Source organism: Armigeres subalbatus, chromosome 1 (assembly GCF_024139115.2).
Source record: "Armigeres subalbatus isolate Guangzhou_Male chromosome 1, GZ_Asu_2, whole genome shotgun sequence".
Classification (NCBI taxonomy): domain Eukaryota; kingdom Metazoa; phylum Arthropoda; class Insecta; order Diptera; family Culicidae; genus Armigeres; species Armigeres subalbatus.
The window spans coordinates 168001621-168021319 of NC_085139.1; the positions used below are offsets into that span (position 1 = coordinate 168001621).

The window sequence follows — 19699 nt, forward strand, 5'->3', positions numbered from 1 at the left end:
TGTTGCCAAGTTGCAAAAATCAATATACGGCCTCAAATAAGCATCACGGGAATGGAATGCCAGATTTCATGATTTCGTTATCGGTATGGGGTTTAAGCGCAGCGAAGCAGACAATTGCTTGTACGTCGCAAACATTCAGAACGAGACAGTGATCCTAATCATTTACGTGGATGACATGCTAATTGCAAGCCATTCACTGAGCGTGTTGGTCAACATTAAAAGGAAATTGGGCGAAGAGTTCGAAATGACAGACTTGAAGGAGGTCAGAACATTTTTGGGATTAACGATTGAACGTAACAGACAAGATGGTGTACTGAAAATCGGTCAAAAACTGTATCTTCAAAATCTTTTGAATCGATTTGGCATGACTGACTGCAAGCCTGTCAAAACACCGTTGGCTGTAGGGTTGAGGTTAGAGAGATGCACTGATCCGACGAAGTTTACGAAATACCCTTACAGAGAGCTTGTTGGTTGCCTCATGTATGTTACTGTCACCCCAAGGCCCGATCTGTGTATGGCCGTGAACTATTTTAGCGGTTTCCAGAGCTGCGCTACCGATGAGCACTACTCTCACCTGAAACGAGTACTACGATACATTCAAGGAACGCTTGATTTGAAGCTGATATACCGTAGATGCAGTAATGCAGAGCTATTGGAAGGATTTGCCGACGCCCAATTGGGCGGGAGATGTAGTCGACCGCAAGTCTTTGTCAGGATACGTGTTCAAGTTAAATGCGGCAACTGTGTCATGGTCAACAAGGAAGCAAGTATCTGTGGCGTTATCATCGGCTGAAGCCGAATATGCTTCTCTTACTATGGCAGTCACCGAAGCGATATGGTTACGAGTTTTGCTACGTGATTTGGGACAGCATGTTGAGGACCCGACTGTAATACATACACGAGGACAACCAAGCGTGCATTCATGTAGCAGAAAGTGATAAGCCAACCAGACGAATGAAGCACGTCGATGTCCGTTTTCATTTTGTGAAGAACGAGATCGATGCAGGAACTATTCGTCTGCTGTACATACCATCGGAGGATCAAATAGCAGACGTAATGACGAAAGCGTTGCCTCGGGTGCAATTTGAAAAATTACGAGAGCTGCTCGGACTGTTGGCTTGAAGGGGGGTAAAAGGAATGTATCTATACACCCAACCATACCTCGCTATAAAACCATACCTTGTGTTACATTTACTTTGATTACAGACGTCAAGTTATTTTGGCGCACCTTTGTAATGTGAAACATTGAACTAATAAATTCTCATTCGCTGTTAGTACTCTGAACGGTAAAACGTGTTTTTCTTTATTCGCTCCGGTTCTCGAAAGTTCTTTGTCCCGCGTGTTATAACCTACTGCGCCGGTCTTTAGATAGGAATATTGGTAGAAAATTTAATCAAGTTTTTCGACATTAATAAGGAATTGGGTACGATACTATTTCGTGATGTCCCATTTAAAAGAATCGTAATCAAAAATATCACAAATCATAACGATAGTATGCAAACAATCTTTTATAGGATCCATTCTCGATAATAGATTTCTTTTATAAAAACGTTTATTTAGTACATCTTATTCTAGTGGCAGTTACAAAATAAAACAAACTCAAGAGCTTCTACTGTAAAACAACAATTGAAATCCAATATAACGTTTACATAAACCATTAGCCTTGTTTCTCGAATTTTCCTGAATGCTTTTCAATTCTGGGATAGCGAACATTTTATAATTTATTCTTCTGCTCAATATTGTTTCCAATTTTGGACGAAGATGATGCCATAGATAATTCACTCGTACGCAGGCTGTTAATTTATCATCAAGATCCTCCTCTGCAGTTGGACACAAACTACACATTGGTTTATTTACTCTATTTTGTCTATGGTAAAGAGCAGCGTGTGGATTTTTTCCATTGACAAGAAGATAGTAGGTGGATTTCTCCGCTGTAGTTAGAATAGATAAGAAATAGGCGTGATGAAGCTTAAATTTGCCGGAAAACAAAAAACTGGTAGCTGAACTGAATCCCAGAATGAAGTGAATTTCCCCGAAAACGCTCGAAAAATCCCCCCCTGAAAATTCCCTAAAAAGTATTCCGGAAATTCCCTCGAGAATTCCTCCGGAAGTTCCCTCAGAAATTTCCACCAAATATCTTCCGAAATACCTCCAAGAATTATTTTCAGAAATTCCTCTTGAAATTATTTTCAAAAATTTCTCTTGGAATTATCACAGACCAACAAACATAATACATGGAACTCTTATGCATAGTCACGCAAATACTGACGACATCTGTTGTATCCACTAACTTGGGCAAATCGCAAACTAGATCAATCTAGATCAAAACCAATTTACGCACTACGATTGATCGCTTGGCCAACTAGTGATTATTTGAGTTGGCCAGTAATAAAGTGTACGATGAAAAATTCTCGAGTGTTATGTCTGTTTGTCTGTGAAATGTCCCCCAAAAATTCCAAACGGATTTTTTTTTAAATTATGCATTCCGCCTCACCCCTCAAATTCCTACCTTTACAAATTTCCCCCGGAGTTCCTCCACGAACTGTCCCAGGAATTACTTTGGAAATTTTTACAGGAATTCTTCCATATGTTCCCCTTAAAATTTCTCCAGAAAAGGAATACTTGTCCTGGAATAGAGGGATTCCTCAAGAAACCCCCTGGAATTGTAACAAGATATTTTACCAGAAATTTGTTAAGTAATTTCCCATGGAACTTGTCCATGGTTTCTCCAGATAATCCTTGAATATTTCTGGATAAAAACATGACACATGATTTTCCGGTAAATTCTCGAAGTAAATACCGAAGGAATTTTCGGTGGAATTCTCGTCGGAATCGCCTATGCTGTTCTATACCACAGATGCAACCAGAACGATGTCTACGGTTTACGATCCCAAATACTGAGCTTCACAATGTTATCGATAGTCAATATCAACTGAAATTTCAACACGTAAATGAAGGTGAGTTATTTTATTAGCTCATTACGAAAGAGCATAGACAAGATCTGTCAGCAAGCACTAGATTTGAACCCGACTTTGATGGGGCTCGTAGTGACGAAGCCTCAGTAATGATATAAAGAAAGTCGATAAAAATATAATCTGGACCCAGGTCAAGGCTAAAGCGAGAAGTCACCCACTATGGAACTCTCTTATTCGACCCTTTAAGCAGTTCAAGACCCATAAGTGTGTGGTGATTAACAAATCCCAATTTCAACAAAAACTGGATAAAGTTGAATAAAGATGGAACCTTTATTTTCCAATACTCTATTTAACAGTCGTTTTTCGACGTTCAATCAGTAAACCCCAACTGAGAAGTGAAAAAATATGTAAAACCACAACATTCCACTGCTGGTATCCTTCGTTTTCTGCATCCACATGCAACAATACACCAATAGTTGACACGCCACCGGAAGACTAGAATGTCTAGTGCCACACAGTCAGTATGGTAGATCCCGTGATATTGTGTACCCATGTGCAACATACACGTCTAGAGTGAACCATGCGGCGCTCAGACGACCGACGACGAGTCTTGCTACCGACATGGGAACAATAAAAAAGAAATTTGTTCATGAATAATTCCGCCACACAAACGATGTGCGAAAGAATGCAACGGATCCAACCGACCACGAACCTTGTGCAGGGGGAGGAAATCTCTTACATTAAAAGCAATATGTAACGATGAGTTTGGGTGTCTGGCATTCAAGTGGGTTGGAGAAAAAATGATGAAGCAGCAGACTAACCTCAACACGAGCAAATGCTGTTTATCTTGTTTCATTTTTTCGGGCGAGTTTTCTCGAAAATAGTACAAATCGTTGGACATGGGTAAAGATTTTCTGATACGGCGCAGTAGAAGGCTATGATACATGCACAGATCGAAAACTTATTCACCTAGCAAATTTCTATTATAATTTCCGAGCAAAATTATAATATTGCTAAAAATAACATATGAGTCACGTTGCTTGATCCTTGCTACTCTTTCAAGTAAACGCTACCTTCTGACGATCATTTAGCACCATGAGACCTGCGAAAGATATTGCTTGCTCCATGTTATCAACTTAATATTTGCTGCCTAGATGAAAAAAAAAATTGACTATTTTCCGGGAGTGCACTTCTAACGCCAATAAATTTTCATCATCGATCATGCTCTATAAAATATTGGAAACCACTCTTAACTAACCCATTGTTCAATCAGGAAGTTGTAAACCGAGGCATTCACACCAATTACATAAAAATGTTGAGTAGCATCCCAGGATATTATCATAGTTGATTGCGACCTCAACGCATCACGAATTCAGTGGGTAATTCTCTCTCCTTTTTTTCGCAGTTGCTCATCCTCATACGGCAACAGAGAGTACATAAAAATATTAAAAATCATCGTGTTCACATTTTATTTTCACCATTATGGGATTTCCATTGTGTGTGCACAGCATGGAAACCGTAGCTAGGATAACGCACACATTTCGGGAAACATGTGTACTTCATTTTCATTGCAAACCATGAGGTTTTACCTTTCTTGAAATTGAGAACGGAAAATGTGTCTTTTATTATAGAGATGAGCCAGCCTAGGGCTGCACATTTCTTCCATAAAGACAATTATAAAAATAGAGTATTTTACTCTGTTCATGTGTTTGCTTATTTCACCCGTTTATCACATCACATTTGTTCATCAAATCGATTCCATCATTATTAATGTTAAAAACACAATAATTGATTGCCTATTCGAAAGTATCCAAGTTTAAAATTATCTATCTGTCTCAGAAGTAAAAATCCCAAGAAAGAAAGAAGAAGCGATGTAAGAAAAGGGCAAACCTTGCTGAGGGTTGCTGGGGTCGCTCCCTGTCCAGTCTAGAACATTTTCGGGTTGGAAATTGTCTCGACTTCCTTGGGCATATAAGTGTCATCGTGTTATCCTTCTGATATACGAATGCAAAAAAAGGTAACTTAGCTTAGAAAAGCCTCGTAGTTAATATCTGTGGAAGTGCTGAATGAACACTAAGCTGCGAGGCGGCAATCTCCCAGTGGGGGATGTAATGCCTATGAAGAAGAAGAAGTCCATAAAACTATTTCAATTATTACGCGACGCAAAGACACTATCCGAACACTCACCCAAGCCAATTGAACAAAATATAATCATGTAACTACTGCTCTAATGTTGATGTTCCATTGTAGCACACAAATTGGTGTTATAATGGATTTTATGCAACTCATTTGAGTTGCATAATAATCATCATAGCACTCATTTCATTGGTATGCAAAAGTAGGCCATTTTATCATTCAAACATGAACTGTAACAGGAATTAAAAAGGAATTGCAAAAATGTATTTTATTTTTATTGTACATTTATTTTTATCTTAAAAAAAAAAGAAAATCAACTTTTTCAGGCCGGTATTACCTCCCCCCCTAGGACATTGCCGCCTCGCTGCTTAGTATTCATTCAGTACTTCCACAGTTATTAACCGTGAGGTTTCTACGCCAAGTTTCCATTTTTGCATTCGTATATCATGAGGCTAACACGATGATACTTTTACGCCCAGGGAAATCGAGACAATTTCCAAACCGAAAACTACTGGTGACCCTCCTTAGCCGTGCGGTAAGATGCGCGGCTACAAAGCAAGACCATGCTAAGGGTGGCTGGGTTCGATTCCCGGTGCCGGTCTAGGCAGCTTTGGATTGGAAATTGTCTCGACTTCCCTGGGCATTAAAGTATCATCGTGTTTAGCCTCATGATATACGAATGCAAAAATGGTAACCTGGCTTAGAAACCTCGCAGTTAATAACTGTGGAAGTGCTTAATGAACACTAAGCTGCGAGGCGGCTCTGTCCCAGTGTGGGGATGTAATGCCAATCAGAAGAAGAAGAAGAAAATTGCCGGGAATTGAACCCAACCACCATCAGCATGGTCTTGCTTTATAGCCGCGCATCATGCCGCACGGCCAATATCATATTTTCGTTAGTGATGTTTGTTTGCATAAACGAGCCATCATGGCCTCAGAATCATCGAAACAAGGCTATGTTTACGTTTGGCTTTTGTATAACTCGATTATATAACATTTCACCGAAAACTATTTCGCGGAATTCATTTTCGCGGTTGAACATTTCGCGGAATAACATTTGGCGGTTTGTAACTTTTCGCGGTACGACATTTTTCGGATTGTACCTTTTCGCGAATGACTTTTGGCGGAATGTACCATTTCGCGGAATGCACCATTTCACGGAATATTAATAATAATAGCCTTTGTTCATTCAGCATTCCGACATTATTACCTGCGAGGTCTCTAAGCCAAGTTACCATTTTGTTTTGCATTCGTTTAACACGAGATTAACGAGACTATCCTTCAGCATAGGCTTGCCTTGCTGTCACGCATCTTCCCGCACGGCTAAGGAACGCCTCCCAGAATATTTAGAAGTAGTTTTCAAAATTTCAATTGCTTCTTATACCGAGCAGATACATCCATTTAAAGAAGCCGTTACTCCTCCTTTCGCCTTATACCGGGCAGACGCATTCATCTAAAGAAGGCATTATCAACTCCTTTCGCCTTATACCGGGTAGATACATCCATTTAAAGAAGACATTATCAACTCCTTCTTTATTCAACATCAATGTGATCCAACACAAATATCAGTAATGAGAACTGTTAACGCACATATCAGCGTTTAAGAGATAATTACTGTCTGGTTTGAACTTTTTTGGGAAGTAATTGTGCTAAATATAACCAAGTTTTGTGATTGTTTCTTCAAACTACTCGATTGGCACTACTACTTGATAGAAACACAATTCATTCTTCTACGGTGAAAACCGCTTTGCGGTCAAAAATACTATATTGAAGGGTTAAATTAAATGCACAACGCCACTAGATTTGTGCAGACTGCTTATCCCATTTATATCAAATACAATAAGCCATGGTTTCAAAAACAATTACAACAGGCAAAATTACTATGCTTGATATTCATCTCAAATAAACTTTGTAAATCGTTTACAATAAAAATAACTTGAAGTCGTTTCAATTAATGTGGGATGGTATTTACGAAATAATGTTTGAATTCAGCGACATAAAAAATACATTTAAATTATTTTATTTTCAAAATTTACATTCATCTACAATTTATATTACATATAACGAAGAGGAATGACATAAGTTTTTGCTCCAATCCGAAGAATCCAGAAAAATACGGAATAATTTGTACAAGCTTTGTCATCTTTTCCGGGATCATATGGCTCGAAAACACGCATTAAACACGATAAGAGGTTCAATTTGATAGGAGACAGAAGCAGTAACGGCAACTCCACCGGCAAAGTACCGCCGCGCCGCCAGGAACTAACACTGGCAGGGTCAGATGTTGGTGATGTTTATGTTCTTCACAACCTTTGGCAAATTTGTCGGGATTCTCTTTCTGTTGAAAACAGCGATATCGTCATCGAAGAGAAGCCGAATAGGTTTTAGGAAGTTCAATCTGTTATCAAGTCCAAAATGAAAATAATATAGTTTTCATAACTTTATACATACTTACCATTGTTTTAGCAGAAACCTAGTTATTGTTTCCGAAAACCTTAGAATATTAGATACATTATTACGAGCTATAATTATAAACAAATAGCCACTTAGTTAATTTGCTCCCAAAAACCACAGCACAAAATATGGCTGCTTTGGAGACCAACATCGAGAAAATTTTCTTCACCATGCTGTGTTATTATTTTGAACATGCGCATGGTAAAATTAACAACAGTGATGTTATTTTGTCAAAATAATCATTTATCATGACAACAATTGGAAATAGTAATTTAAAATAGAATATCATGGTTAAAACTACTCCAACATTTATTTCAGTGTACTAATGGGCTGTATTGAACTTAACTAGGCCTTAACTAGGCTTAACACACCCTTCCCTAACATTCTGTGAAAAAAAATAAGAAATACATGAAACTTCGCTAATAATCCTTTTTTTTACCCCGTGGGGTGATCAACACGCGAAATAATTTAGTTTTTCGAAATTGCACCCATATCTACAAAATTTTGAATTTAGGCTCAGTTGTTATAATCAATTCAACAAGATATGTAATAATCTCAATATCTCTAAAAAACCCAATTGAGCATCAAAGTATCCAATAAATATTAGATGTCCGCTATTCTTAATGTATTATGCAATGCCATAAATTTTACCCGTTGATAATTTTGTTTCGAATCCCTTTGTCTTATTCACATGTTCTCCATCTGGCATCTGGCACGCATAACGTCTTCAGCTATACTCTTGATATGACATGGCTGTCACTACAAGTTATTGGTACCGTTTTCTCACAAGTTGCCAATAAATCATTAGATGCCTCAGGAAGAGGAGAAGTTGGTCCAGTCAATAATTGTTTCAAATCTTGAACAAAAGATTATGGAATATTGATGCAAACCATTTGTGGTATGCTTCATTCTTTCGCCAACACATGAGATGAACCGCAATGGTGTTCCCAAAGGTGGATTAATGCCACCTTTTCTCCTTTCATGACATCCCGATGTTGTCCTTTGAACGATTCTCGTCACGGTGACTAGAGAGAGGTAACAGTTATGCTTCCATTGTGTTCTCCGACACAAAACATATGAAAAAAAAACAAACAATCCATAAGGCTGAATGCCAAGCATTAACATTCTAGGAATTAATTCTACTATCCCATTCACAATAACTGGGATAATGGATTCCGTTCATTCTGTGCCAGATTGCACGCTGCCAGCGGTCGCTTCTTCACTTATATTTGCTACGTGGCACGGTGGGAACACTTTCACGCCTTTGTTTTCACTGCTTTTCGCTTACGACTGCACAGATCACAATCGACGTTAGTGAGAATTACGGAATTTAGAAAGCTTATATAGGGTGATCTAACCATAGAGTAGAGTGGGGCAAGAGTACGCACTTAGTTTTCAATCGATCTTGTGGCCCTTATGAAGTAAGCTTCTGCATATCAAATCAGTGTCGATGATTCATATACTCTTTCTTTATGTTACGCACTGGCAAAAATATTGAAATTATTGAGATTCGTATTAGTAGAACCCTTATTGCAAGACAAGTGAAAAACGCACTCTTACCCCACCGGTGGGGTAAAAGTGCGCATCGGGTGGGGTAAGAGTCCGCATTTATCCAATCATGTGCTTTAAGTATATATTAACACAAATAAGAGTTAATAACATTTAATTGGTTTTTAATGAGCATATATTAGGGAATGTTTAAAGATTACGTAACTCTTAAAGGGGGAGGAGGTCCTAAAAATGTGCACTTTTATACGAAAAACCATTGTTTTTTATATGTATATACAAAAAACTACAGAGGTAAAAATATATACCAGGTTTCGCGTGGCGTATACAAAGGCATTTTCCTTAAAGAAAGTCTACCAATCACGTAACGTAAAATTTGGCTATTTCATCACCCCTCCCCCCTATCTTACACTATTTGTATGAATCCTCTAAAAATTATACGGATTGTCACACATCTCACAACCCCTCCAAGCTAAACGTTGCATAATTTATGAATGTTTCTTTTGATTAAATGAAATTATCATTTAGATGAAATTGTGTTTTCGTACTATGTTTAGGTGTACAACAAGTCCTAATACAATTTCATTATTTCGCTTCAGTGCTTTGTTCGCTAAGTCCTTTCTAACACCGAATTACTTCAACTTATCCTAAAAACTTTCGAATTCTGTCCCTTTTTTCTTAGTTGTGGATCTTTACGCTTTGGAAGAAGTCTTATTTCGGCCGGAGATACGGGTTTGACATCATAACTTGAAGATTCATATGCGTACTCTTGCCCCACCGGTTCCTGCGTACTTTTACCCCACAGTTCCAAAAATTATTCAAGTAATGGTTTTGACTTCTTGCAAAACCAACCGGATTGGTGTTCTGTACCATAAAGTACTCTATACAATAGGTTATCGAAATGGTATAATGTTCACCGTAACCGTATCAGTTTATCCGGAAATCCGTTTTCGTGCATTAGCTGCCATAGCTGGTCCCGATCGATTGTATCATATGCGGCTTTGAAGTCGATGAATAGATGATGTGTGGGCACGTTGTATTTGCGGCATTTCTGCAATACTTGGCGAATGGCGAACACCTGGTCCGTGGTGGAGCGTTTGCCCATAAAACCCGCCTGGTACTGCCCCACGAATTCCCTTGCAATTGGTGCTAGTCGACGGCATAAAATTTGGGAGAGTACCTTGTAGGCGGCGTTCAGCAATGTGATTGCGCGGTAGTCGCTACAATCCAGCTTATCGCCCTTTTTGTAGATGGGACACACGACACCTTCCATCCACTCCTGCGGCAAAACTTCATCCTCCCAAATCTTGGTAATAGCTCTCCTAGTAGTTGGTCAACCCAGCCGACCGGCAGTTGTTCTTCAGCCGGCCAATCTCCTCCTGGATTTCGTGGAGCCGGAGATCCGGAGCCGGTAAAATAATGTCCTGCGCGCGTTCGCCCTGGTCCATCACCATACCGCCATCTTCGTTTGCAACATCGCCAATCAGGTGTTCTTCGTAGTGCTGCCGCCACCTTCCCTAGCAGCACACATGTTTCACATAGGCTACTGCAACTTATATGTGACCAGATTCAGTCACAATCAAGTTGCTGCAACCATTTTTGACTAACTTGTGCTGCTCGGGTTTGGATCACCTCACGCTCTTTCGTAAGAAGGTTCCCGTTTATGTCCTTACACATATCAGGCTGTGGCACGTAGCTCTTACGCGAACGGTTTAACCTTTTTTTGTCTTTATTATCGAGACTTTCAGCCCAAGGTTGGCTCGTCTCGTAGCGGTTTAACTTCTTATAGAACTTTCGTGTGTTATTAGCGCGGTACAGTTGCTCCGTCTCTTTATGGTCTCGATCTTCCTGCTGGCGCTTTTTCCTCTGGAAAATCGAGTTTTGCCTATTCCGCGCTCATTTATATCATGCCTCGTTCGCCCTCGTGCGGTGTTGCAGCAATCTCATCCATGCTGCATTCTTCTCTTCCACTAACTGCTCACATTCGCCAACATACCAGTCGTTTCTCTGATCCCGTGGCACCGTACCAAGCGCAGCGGTTGCGGTGCTACCAATGGCGGATCGAGTATCTCTCCAGCCATCTTCAAGAGACGCTGCGCCTAGCTGGTTTTCCGTTGGGAATGCCACTTCCAGCTGCTGCGCGTATTTTTGGGCAAGTCTACCGTCTTGTAGCCGCCCAATGTTAAGCCGCGGCGTCCGACTTCGACGCGTGTTGTACACCGTCGAGAGTTTTGAGCGCAGGCATACTACGCCGAGGTAGTGGTCAGATTCAATATTCGCACTGCGGTAAGTGCGGACGTTCATGATGTCGGAGAAGAATTTACCGTCGATTAGAACGTGGTCGATTTGGTTTTCCGTTTCTTGGTTAGGTGATCTCCATGTGGCCTTGTGGATATTTTTGCGGAGAAAGAAGGTGCTTCGGACTACCATTCCGCGGGAGGCTGCGAAGTTTATGCATCGTTGGCCGTTATCGTTCGATACGGTATGCAGACTATCCGGTCCGATGACCGGTCTATACATTTCCTCCCTTCTTAACCTTGCCTTCATGTCACTGTTGACGATTTTGACGTCCCGCAGTGGGCATCCATCGTATGTCTGCTCCAGCTGTGCGTAGAACGCTTCTTTCTCGTCATCGGGTCTCCCTTCGTGTGGGCAGTGCACGTTGATGATGGTATAGTTGAAGAAACGGCCTTTAATCCTCAGCTTGCACATCCTTGCGTTGATTGGCTGCCACCCATGCCACCCATGGCGCATCTTACTCAGCACTATGAAGCCGGTTCCCAGCTCGTTGGTGTTGCCACAGCTTTGGTAGAAGGTAGCCGCTCGATGCCCGCTTTTCCACACTTTCTGTCCTGCCCAGCAAATCTCCTGCAGCGCCACGATGTCGAAGTTGCAGGGATGTAATTCATCGTAGATCATCCTGTCGCAACCTGCGAAACCTAGCGACTTGCAGTTCCATGTTCCAAGCTTCCACTCGTGATCCTTTATTCGTCGCCTAGGTCTTTGCCGATTATATAGAGTTGCATTATATCTTATATTGTTCGTAATTATTGGTTTTCCAGGCGGCTTATTGGGCCTGTGCAAACCTTCTGGCTCGTCAGAGGGCCGTCGTGTCAGGGCTGTTTAGCGTCCCACCTAACACCAGGACTTAGGCTTGTGCGCTTTGAGCGGCACACGGTCGCTTTGAAGACTTTGAGAGATATCTCGGCGAAAAACATGTTTGCTGGGGCTCGGCTGTGCGAGTCTCGGTAAAAGTTGAACAAATTGTTGAGATCCCGGTAAAAATAATTAAGTGTGTAATTTGAGTGTTATTCCTTTTTAAATAAAATATATTTCACTCGTTTAAACTATAAATTATTAAATTAAATTCTTAATTAATATGATATTGGTACTAAGTAATTGTTGGGACAAATTTTCTTCTTCTTTTCTACTAAAAGAGTCTTAGCCCGTTTCAAGGATAAGTCTAATACACATTACATTTTTATTTATAGAGGAAGGTGGTTGATTGTCGGCACCCTTTTGTTCTTGCTTAATAACTTTCGCCCAATTGAACAAAGTGTTCACCCAACCAGCGGATGGTAGATTTTAATACAGTTCTGCTTAAGAACCTTACAGAAACTGTATAATAATTGGGCATATACAATTTCGGAAGATTTTAATACAATTATTGTATTGAAATAATACAGATTTGTATTATTTTAATACAATATTTGTATAAAAAGCTTACAGAATTGTATATGCCCAGATTTTTTACAATAATTGTCAGATTTGTTTTTTGGGTGTTGATATTTGTAAACCAAAAAAGGAATAGGCATAAGCTATAGACAACTGATGAAGAAATTTGATTTATTATTTAAATGGCAAAGAAATTGTTTACATTTAGGTACACAGAAAAAAATAATGAAAACTAATTAGCGCGTAAAAAATTTAGGCGCGGAAAATTACACTATTCTGAGCATACATGAATCTTTTCCATCAATTTCACCCTAAATGTATGCAATTTGTATAACATTATGCCTTTTAATCGAATAAATAGTGGCATTTCAACAACTTTTTCTACCTGTGTACATAATACATATTTGATTGAGCTCTAGAAAAATATTTTTTTCGCACACAAACTTCCAATCAGGCAATTAACTTTGATTTGTCTTGATATCTCCCGTGGAGAATAGGGTGCCGACAACCAACCATGCTTGGGTGCCAATATCCGAAATGAGCATTCATTTTGAAAAGTGAAAATAAAAGATGAATTGCAAACGTTACGGTAGCATTCAATATTGAATCACAAAATAGAGTAAATTTACTTTATAAATACGTAATAAATTTAGCTTTTCGATCGTTTTTTCTCGTTTTGTAAAAGTGCTAAGGAAATAACTAAAAAAAACTTCAGAGTAGGTTATCGCTTCTAGATCAACATTTGAAAAGGGCTTGCCTCCATCCATCATATAAATAAAAAATATTATAAATTTATATGTCATTCGAATAAGCTTCAGATCATCAAATCAATAAAATCAAGCGGTCACCAGATTTTGTCACAATCATGTTGCTGCAACTAGTTTTGTCTTACTTGTGCTGCTCGGGTTGATTGCGAGTAGAGAAAAGAGAGAAGTGAGAATCACAAAACGTTAAGCGATAAGTGAAGTATGAGAAATTTCTCACTTCTAATAAGAAGCTGGTTGTACAGCGTTTTTTAATATGACATGAGAAGCAGCAAGCGAAAGGAGGAGTAAAACATACAACGTGAGGAGTGATAAATGAGAAATGAGAAGTGACCAGTGAGCAGTGATGATCGATAAGTGAAAAATGAGAAGTGACTAGTGGGAAAGGAAAGGGTGTAATGAGAAATAAGAAAGATATATGAGAATCGAAAATTGAGGAACTAATTTTTATTCTTTTCTTTCTCCCCCTTTCATCGTTCCTTTTGTCGTCTTCCTTATTTCTTCTTCCTTCTTACTTGATTCTACTTCCTTCTTCTATTTTTCTTCTTCCTAATTAATTAAAACATCTCATTTATCACTTTTTGCTATTCACTGCTCACTATGAACCTTAGACGTCTCGCTTCACACGCTTAATAAGGAAACAAATTTCAACTATTGAATCCATGACAAAAGTTCGAAGGACAAAAGGTCGAAGGACAAAAGGCCGAATGGACAAAAGATCGAAGGGACAAAAGAGCGAAGAGACAAAAGGTCGACGGGACATAAGTTCGAAATTACAAAATTGGTTTAAATTGAAAAGCCATAGTCTTGAGAACAATACAAAGCAAAACTATGATTAAGGCACCGTCATCGGGGGTGACAATTGGCCAAATAGGGGAGAGATTGGGTAATGTTTTCATCAACTTAGATTGTCTTTATAATGTAATTAATGTATCTGAGCACAAGGAAATTGTAGTACAAAATACATTTTCGAGCGATTTAGATATCCCAATTTAGATTTGAACCCACAACCTATGATTTCTACAAAATCCTACCACCCATACGCAAATCATGATGCAAATCATGAATCATGAATATAAACCGTTCGGGACGCGCGTGGTCCTGAAACACTCATGCAGGCTCGTTCATGTTGTGTACCATAACAGATGTGTTTTCGTTAGTTTTGTACAAAGTACAACAGCACGCGTGTTCGGGGGTTAATAAGTATTATTGTTCGGATGGTTGAATCACCGAATAATATGCAATTTATTGTGTTATGTACAGCTTTGGATTAAAAGGTCATTCCTACTGTACATGTTTTGGGGTTTATTTTTATTTAAAACCAATAACGACGTCACGTTAAATTAGAACCAATAACATCCACAACTAATACAAAATAAGGAATGGAAAATGAATGTGGATCTCAGACTAAAAATCTTCTGTTCCTTCATGATCGACATTGGAATGAAAAATTAGAGTAATTTGGAAGGTAATTTATAAGAACTCGCGTTTGTTAGTGGCGAAATTGTTCATTTTACTACACTGATTCAAAGATACCAAAACTAACGCTGTGTTTCACGCAAACCACTAGCAGACTCCACACAATACCAGCCAGGTGGTTTCTGCAAATAATGAAGGATCGTGCTTCTTTTGACAGAAGCAACATGGGTTACAGAGCACGATCTAACAAGTTCTAATTATTCAGCTTCACCGCCCCAAGAACTGATAAAAACCATACAATGTTTGCCCGGCGGCTGCTGCATAATCACTGTCAGTTGATTAAAGAACTGCCCATGCAATAAAGAAGAAGAATTCTCTGGGAAATGTTATAAGCTAAATTTTGGATTAGAAGCCTGTTCCCAAACTTATTGTCGTATATTTAATCTCTTCAATGTTTACAGAATTATAGATTTTAAAATTTTGGGTTTTGGACTTTCTGTCCATTCGACATTTTGTCCCTTCGACTTTTTGTCCCTTTGATCTTTTGTCCCTTCAACATTTTGTCCCGTTGACCTTTTATCCTTTCGACCTTTTGTCCCTACGACCTTTAGTCTCTTCGACTTTTTGCCTCCCCGACCTTTTGTCCTTCGACCTTTTGTCTTTCGACCTTCTGTTCCATAGCCGAGTTTGCTATAGACAGTCTATAGTATATAGTCCAGAAATTATACGAGGTCTCGAAGCCAAGTTACCATTTTTGCATGCGTTTATCATGAGGTTAACAAGTTGATCCTAAGTAACCAATAAGCACAATAAGCACTCCAATTCGCCAAATCGCCATATAAGGCCAATATACGGCCATTCAAAAACTTTTAAGCATTGAAGTAGCACTATTTGGCCGGTGCACAGAAGGACCAATCTTCTAAAAGACGGTCAAAAACCATTTTTTCAAAATGATCCAAATTGATAACTTGAGTCATGGGGTGTTAGTAGAATACTTGACGATGATGTTAACATAGTTTTGAGTCATTTTATTCGGGTGGATCTTACCTTTACAGTCAATACAAGTTGAGCATGTTGTCGATGTTTAATTCTGTTAAATCTTGTAACATTTGTTCTTGTCTCACGCATACTTTAATTAAGGAAATTCCACGTGATCATGAGTTTTTACAGGCACTTGCGCTCTGAGATTTTGAAAATATTGTTAAAGGAAGTAGGACCAGAGCTTAAAATATTCATCTTCATGAAGCAACTTCGGTCCGAATTTTGACAAACATCGCATGAATATTCAAAACATAGAATGACATAGTCAGACGACTACTCCACGAACTCATTCATTCGTCTGTCACTGAATGTGTTTACTATGTGCAGAAAAAAACATAATTAGCATTGTTTATGTTGATGTTTACCACTGAAAATGCCTCGCGGATGAAAATCGGATTCAGTCCTGTGTGATAAATCACTTTACTCATTTGAAACGTGTTCAGATTTCAGATAATTTATCAATTTGTAAAATGTGCATAAATATTCAATGACTAATATTCAACTGAATATTGACTGTCCAGAGCCGACTATGAATGTGTCGGAAGTGAACTGACAAATGAAGAAAAATGGTCTTCACTAAAAAATTTCGATTATTTTACACTCTGAGTAGGACAAACTATCAAGTCATGTCATGTTTAGTCGCAATGCAGGGAGAGTATTTTATTTGACCCCTACGTCTAATTTTCCATACTTACTCTGTAAAAAGATCATGAGTTTTTCACATGAACCGTAATATCAAGAAACGATTTGCGCCTCTACAGCTTTACTTTGTGTAGGGACGAAATAAAATCCATTCTATACGTTTACAATTTCTAATAATGAAATACATTTTTCCGTTAGCACTGCAGTGAGGCGACGACAGAAATTGGTAATTAAAGGAATACCTGTGAAAGTGCTCATAGAAATAGAACTCTACACTGGCGGCGCTAGCCATTGATATTTGATGAGGCATCCCTTGGTGCAAGTACGTTGTCTTTGAGAACGTTAGCGTGCTTGCGACGACTGGTGTTCCACCTCTCGTTCCGGTAGTGGATCTCAAGTTTACGGGTCGGTGATGTCGAGAAGATGAACCATCCATTCAATGAAATATCATAATATGTGGCCTGCTAGACCATTTTATTCACATCTAACATTTTTGACCGTCTTTTTTGGAATTGGTCCCACTGTGCGGTGTGGCGAATTGTATTGCTTATTGGTTTCTAGGGATACTTTTATGCCCATGGAAGTCGAGATAATTTCCAACCCGAAAATTTCCTATGCAGGACCGGGAATAGAAATCAGCTACCCTCAGCTAGGTCTTGCTTTGTAGCCGCGCTTATTACCGCATGGCTAAGGAGGGCCCCATGTTCATACAACGATTTTTATTTGACTTCTACTTGAGACTAAAGAAAGAAATGGAATGAAAGTGTAAAAGTCAAGCTTATTCAGTTTTTTGAATCTCCAATATTTTTTTTTTTACTGTATACATATCCGGATTATCCTCAGCAATGCGCCCCTTTTGCATATATTTCAACACATATTCAATTTTGAAACATATGATGGAGTGTTCTAACCTAAATTATTTTTGTTTCTTATCCATCTCTCTCATTCTTTATAGAAATGGAGCTCCAGAAAAAGACTAAATCAGCACATAGACTGAATAGCGTCGAAGATACCTCTGTAAATGATGTAAGTATTGAACAACATTTTTCACATATTTTATCATGACTGTCTAGGAAAGTGTGGAAGAATTTTGGTAATGAACAGTTTAAAACGTCAAATAGTAGATAAATTAGACACATGACAAGACAACATCCTGCACTGGATCGAGAAATAAACTCGTAATCTTTTGATCCGCAATCCTACGTCTTCGCTAGCAAAGCTAACTGGAAACCTCGGAATGCACATACAGTCAATCAATATCATTGCAATAGCTACACAATGGCACCAATCGTCCAAATGAATTTGCTCAAAACTTCTTCAGCAGACTCCTTTAGGCATGGGCTATTTTCACTTAATACCCCAAACGACCCAACCGATTGGCTAGCTTAATTAGCAAGCAGTTCGATGCTTCTCTTGCCCCGCCAGATAATTCCTTCCGGGACCTGATCGCCATAATAATGACTCTATCTCTTCCAATTGTTCTAATTTCTCCCGCATGAATAAAAACAACGACCAGGAAATCAACTCAACGCCCAACATTGACCAACCCGAGGAGAATAATAAAATCCACAAAAACGGCCGGCTCTACAAGGGCCTGCAGAGCAGCGAGCACAACGTGATGAGCTCCGGAGCAGTCGGCAGTAGTCATCAACTCTTCCATCCGTTCCATCTGCACCATCGGCCCCATCAATCATCCGGCGGATGGTCCGGCAGAACAAAGCTTTTAATTGTCCTGCTGGTGCACCTTCACCAACTGCTGATCCGGCTGGCGAAGCTGCTGTTCGGTACAGTGCGCCGCAGCTTATGCTTCTGTAGGATAATCTTTCGAAGTTGGACGGGCGACTCGTCCCCGGTTCTGTTATACTCGTCGTTGTGATTTTTGCTGTTACTTCTGCTGATAGATGTGCGTTTGAGCGTTGTATAAGGCTGCTAGTTGTTGGGACATCGTGGACAATGCAAGCAAGATGTGAGTATTATCATTTACACAAAGTCGCATGATGATTTATTAGATACGTTGATTTTTTTTCTCTATTTTACAATTGACTATGGATTTAAGATTGCGGTATATTGTGCTAAAGTACACATCTATCGGCTACCACCAATTGCAACTAGTAGGGTGAGGGGGCTTATATAATACGCCAAATGCCCTCAAAACGCATTCACATGAACTTGTTTATGAGAATCAGGAAATTTGATGTCAGGTTTCACCGCTAATGAAATTGTGTTCACTTCCACCTGGGAAACAACTTTTCGGGGTGTTCCGAAGTGTGACCACGATTATGATGATGGATTTTATATATATTGACGTAATTGTAATTTGACCTTTTCCTTGTATAGTTTGCAAAAGTTTGACTCTCGCAAGCGTAAAGCAGAAATGAATGATATTAAAATTTTTGTATAGACTTCCACAGTTTCTACTGTTTGAATTATTCTTCGAATTAGTAATGGGCTATCTGGTAGAGTTTTGTTTTGCAATTTTGAATAGCTCGAAGTACCACTACCGATGCTTATGAGAATTTGTAGATGCTAACATCAAATCCGATTAAATTGGTATTACATTAAATTCAATTAATTATCTTAAAGATAAATCGTCTAGCTCAAACCTTTGTAGGGGTATGTGGTGGGACCATCATTATCATCATCGCCAGATGGACCACTTAACCGCAGAAAACTATATACACTGGTTATTTTTTACGCGGTTTATGTTTGCTTATTTATCGACTTTGAATTTTAAGAAACATTGAGTAAACGAAAAAATCCACAAAAAATCGAAGGAATATTAAATGCATTGAAAAAGTTTGTGGGATGGAGGTGGACCGAGAAATTGATGAAACTCATCCATGAAAAAGCGATCCAGTGAATGAACTTGATTTTAAATGCGTTGATCGATTTCTAATATCTCTGGAATTAGCAGTGCTTTCTTTTGATCTACGAAATAGACAAGACCGATGATTTTTTTTCGTTTCTTCTCTATTATGGCCAAAGTTCTTCTCTCTTTATGCCAAAATTTAAGCTCAATCGATGATCAGGGAAAAAAGTTACAGCATGTCATAATGGGCTATTTTGTATAAAAATCGCCTTTGTTGGTATTATTTCGAACACCACTGTACATCAAGTATACATCTATAGAAATGAGTTTCAATGTATC

General features: G+C 39.0%; 1 protein-coding gene across 3 annotated transcripts in view; it reads left to right on the top strand.

Moving 5' to 3' along the window:
- The window catches only part of LOC134205521 (lachesin-like), a 171914-nt gene that overhangs the window by 144404 nt on the left and 7811 nt on the right, over positions 1-19699 (top strand). For all 3 annotated transcript variants that reach the window (XM_062680802.1, XM_062680804.1, XM_062680803.1), the window contains 2 exons: positions 17507-17577; positions 18068-18517. In XM_062680802.1, the coding sequence (XP_062536786.1) occupies positions 17507-17577; positions 18068-18427 (431 nt within the window). In that variant the 3' untranslated portion in view covers positions 18428-18517. The remainder of the gene's footprint in view (positions 1-17506; positions 17578-18067; positions 18518-19699) is intronic.